The 4371-nt window shown below is 63.1% G+C and overlaps 1 protein-coding gene across 1 annotated transcript in view; it reads left to right on the forward strand.

The window, feature by feature from the left end:
- Positions 1–3670, forward strand: part of IL31RA (interleukin 31 receptor A) — a 21158-nt gene extending 17488 nt beyond the window's left edge. Inside the window, exons 14-15 of the mRNA XM_015562613.1 lie at positions 755–758; positions 1005–3670. Of these exons, the coding sequence (XP_015418099.1) occupies positions 755–758; positions 1005–1838 (838 nt within the window). The 3' untranslated portion in view covers positions 1839–3670. The remainder of the gene's footprint in view (positions 1–754; positions 759–1004) is intronic.
- Positions 3671–4371: the final 701 nt, after the last annotated feature.

Below are 4371 nucleotides of genomic sequence, written 5' to 3' on the forward strand. Positions count from 1 at the left end.
GACCTCAAGGTGAGCACGTGTCTGACCGGCAGCCACTGCGGGGCGGGCAGTGGGCACAGGGGCCGGGCTGGCGGAGCTTCCCGCGGGTTCCTGGGCTGGGAAAGTGTCCTCACACTTTAAGGCAGGGGTGCCTAGCGAGTGGCTCACACGTAGAAACCTCCTTTCTCAGACGTTTTAAACTGAAAACAGTTCTGGAAATGTTAAGGCTGAATTCCTTAAGAAAAAATAAGCCCAATCAGATATAACCTTCAAATCCTTACCATCGAAAGCTTGTTTCCGGCAGTTCTTGGTGCAGGAGGTTTAATATTAGCCTCTGCTTCAACTCGGAAGTCTCAGTTGAGCATGGCATTTAACTGCGGACATTGCAGAAATCACTCTTACTGAGTTATTTTAGTTATTGTTTTGATTTCTTTCTTCTCCCTCCTTTTGCGTGACCTGTTTGTTTTCCTACTTGTTAAAAGTCACCGGGACAGTGAGTTCACAGGCGATGCTGCCCGGCACCTAAATGCTTCCTGAAGGATCTGTAGGTCTGGCCTCCATAGCAGCACTTACCTGTCTCTCGCTGCCTGGCAGGTGCCAGACTGGGGGCTGGGGACGGGGCCTGGGGCAGGGGCAGGGCCTGGGCCATGCACAGATGACGGGATGACATCGTCCTGCCAGGGGCCACCTTGAGTTTTGGGTGACGTGGGACAAGCCGTTGACTTTATGATCATGGTTTTCCCTATGAAAGCGTTCGGTCATGCTCTCCTCGGAGCTGGGTGAGCAGAGGATTGTGGGAAATAGCCTCGAAGTGTCTAGAAGGAGAAGGTGTTGGAAGGCAGTGTGTTCCTTCTCAGGAAAGGGGCCCAGCTGTTATGGACGGGCACGCGGGGGTGAGGGGTCTCCACACTGGTCTCTGGGAGGAGCGTGGGGCTTGGGCATGGGGTGTCCCGAGCCCAGTGAGCCTTGGGTTACTCCTCTTTAGCCCCCAAATGACCCCTGGGGGTGTCCCTTCTCTTTTCTAGGATAAGCTGCACCTGAGGGAGGTTGATGATGCCGTGAGCACAGAGGACAGGATTCTCAAGCCCTGGGCTGCCCCCAGCGACCTCATTGACAAGTTGGCGGTGAACTTTGAGTATTTCCTGGAAGAGGTTTCCGCAGAGGAGGCGGAAAAGGGCCAGGAAAACATCCTGGGAGGGGACAAGAATGAGTACGTGATCTCCCCTTTCAGGCCTTACTGTGTCCTCGAGCCGCTCACTACAGCCGAGGCCCCACCCACTGCAGCTGAGGCCCCTCCCACTTCAGCTGGGGGCCTGCTCACTTCAGCTGAAGTCCCTCCCACTGTAGCTGAGGCCCCTCCCACAGCATCTAAGGCTCTGCCCACTGCTGCTGAGGCCCTTCCCACTGCTGCTGGGGGCCCGCCCATGGCAGCCAAGGCCCCTCCCACCTCATCCAAGGCTCTGCCCACTGCTGCCAAGGCCCCACCCACTGCAGCTGAGTCCCCTCCCACTGCAGCTGGGGGCCCGCCCACTTCAGCTGAAGTCCCTCCCACTGTAGCTGAGGCCCCGCCCACAGCATCCAAGGTTTCTCCCACTGCAGCCAAGGCTCCTCCCACTTCATCCAAGGCTCTGCCCACTGTGGCCGAGGTTCCGCCCAGAGAGCCCCAGTGCCTATTCTCTGGCAGCTGGGAGGGCACCTGCCCGGAAGCTGAGGAGCGACTTCTCCCTTCTGCCCAGGGCCCAGGGCCCGCCTGCGCCTGCGAGGAGGGGGCGCTCAACCCGTATCTGAAAAACTCGGTGACCACCAGGGAGTTTCTCCTGTCTGAGGAACTTCCAGACCAAACCAAGAGCGCCATCTAGAGGCCTCACCCGCGTCCCTCTGCCGGCGACCTGCAGGGCGGCATCCCAGCTGCATCTTCACACCCATCCCCTCACGTCTCGCCTGCCTCTGAGCCAAGCGCGCAGAGGGGACCCCCAGAGGGAGGAGGGGTGCGGAAGCCCAGCCCGTTGTCCAGGAAAAGCCCTGTCGTTCCCTTTGCTCCGATAAGAAGCTCCTGCGGAGGCCGGGCAGCCTGGCTGGGAGGACGGGGGCCCAGTGGCTGGTCAGGGTCACGGCCTGGCGGCCACTCCTCAGAGCCCAGACACATTTTCCCGTGGCCAGGGCAGTGGTCTCGCTGGCTCCTGGGGAGGCTGATGGAGGGAGTGTCTCCCATCACCGCAGCCTCCCCGGGCCCCGGCCGCCCCCCTGAGTCATCACTGATGTCTGTCCCTCCTCGTCGCCCGTTATGTCTCCAGGTCCGCAGCAGCACCCCACAGCCCCTCCCCGGCCCACAGACCCGGCGCTGCCAGGTCACGGGCGATTCCTGGGCACGGGCTCCTGACGCGGCCAGCAGGTCTGCCCCATCTCCAGGCCACTGCCCAGTGCAAACCTCGTTCCCAGGGGCCCCTCTGCCCCCCGTCTTGCCCCGAAACCCAGGGTAGAAAGACACCCCCACTTCAGGGGCTTTGCATTGAACCTCAGCTGACTCGGTGCCGGGCAGGCTGGTGGACACACCCTTGGGGCCTCTGCCCAGGACAGCTGCTGCCTCCGCAGCAGGCCCTGCCTGTGCCCGTGGAGCCCGGAGCTCAGACCCCTGGCAGTCAGGGGCCCCAGAGCCTCTGTGCGGACGGCAGGGGTCAGCTGCCCTGACCGGGGACTAGGGTTGGCTCTGGGCTGCAAGGACGCCAGATGCGGCTGCCGTGTGGCCGGAGCCTGGTGGCATGTTCTCCCGTGAGGGGCAGTCCCGGGGGGCCTCTTGGCCACCGCTCAGCTGTGCAGACACATGGCTCACGCTCCTGTCACTGGAACCAGCTCTTGGCCCAAGGCCCTGGCACGGGCAGTGACGCGGCCCCGGTGGGATTCCCAGTGCTCACGTCTGTGACTCGGGCCGTGTGTTCTGGGGCCGATTCTGAGGGGTCAGTGGAGAGGCTGGAGTGTGTCCCAGGGGGTGTCTGCCCAGGGCTGGTGTCGGCTGTGCCTGCCCTGGGAGTCACCGGCCACTCTCTGCAGCCAGTGGCTGTGCCCTGGCCGTGGGCACAGATCAGAGGGACTGCTGTCCCAATGCGCGCTCCCTTCCCCGCTAGCGTCTGCAGCACCCGCAGTCTTCTCCTCCCGGCTCCCAGGACAGAGCGCTGGTCAGCAGGGAGGGGCCAGCAGGCACTGGGACACGCTACAGTTCTGGGGCCAGAAAGGGACCAAGCAGAGGGTACCCCAACTCTGGGCTGAGGTGGGTTCTCCCCTGACCCCCACCCCCACAGTGTGACTAGGGTACTTCTGCGAGCCCCCTATCCCCCCAGAGTTCCAGGTGCCCTTTGTACCCTGCCGTTGGATTGTGACTTTTTGCGGGGGTCGAGCCTGGTGCCCACGCTGGGGGCCGCCTCACATTGTGTGCGGGGTGGGGCCTGGGAGGGCCGCCTGGAGGGAAGGGAGAGGGGCACGTGGAAGGGGTCCTCTCACCTTGTCTGTCTCCCCATGAGGCTCTCAGTGTTAAAATCCAAGAAGTTGATGGCTGGGCAGAGAGAGGGGTGCAGGGCCTGTGAGTGGGTGTCAGGGGTGGAGCGGTTACCTCTGCTGCTCTCCCATCTGCTACACCCTCCGCCTGGCCCTCCCGGCCCCTCTCTCCCTCGCCCTCCCTCCCACCCGGCTTTGCTGCTGTCCCAGTCACTCGGCCGCCTGGGGGCTGGGAAGCAGGAGTTTGGTTCTGGGAGGTTGGCCGGGCAGCTTCCTGGTCAGCGTGACCACCAGTCAGAGGGCGGTTTTCCCAGGAACCCCAGGGCCTCGCCTGCAGCTGCGTCCCCACTGTTGGGAGCCGAGTCCCAGGACACAGGCCGCTGTCACCTTCCTGCCCTGGACGGGGGTCACAGACTGTCCCGTTCCCGCACCAGGCGGCCACTGCGGAGACAGCCATTCGCACGTCTCTGCTCCCATCGAGACACGGTCCTGCAGACAGTGGGCCCTGCGGACAGTGGGCCCTGTGGACAGGGGGGCCCTGCGGGCAGTGGGGGCCTGCGGACAGGGGGGCCCTGCGGGCCTGGGGAGAGGTGCGTGTTCTGGCGGTTCCCTGTGTCCGTGCCTCCCCACGGCCTGTATCTAGGGTCCTGCTCAGGTAGCCACTTGCTGCACCCACCTTGCTGGGAGCCCCTGTAGCTCTGACTCTCGGGGTCACCTTGTGAGCCGCCATGTATCATAATAAACTCAGAAATGTGCGCTCGTTTGTCTCAAACAGGAACAGATTTCTGGGGGAAAGACCTCCGAGGCCCCGGGGCTCAGGGCTCTGTGGTTGGGCCGCCGTTAAAGGGAGTTTGCGGCCTGTAAAGTAGCAATGTCTCGCGGTGAGTGGGGTTCGTTGTTCTG

The sequence above is a fragment of the Myotis davidii genome, unplaced genomic scaffold (genome assembly GCF_000327345.1).
Source record: "Myotis davidii unplaced genomic scaffold, ASM32734v1 scaffold496, whole genome shotgun sequence".
Classification (NCBI taxonomy): domain Eukaryota; kingdom Metazoa; phylum Chordata; class Mammalia; order Chiroptera; family Vespertilionidae; genus Myotis; species Myotis davidii.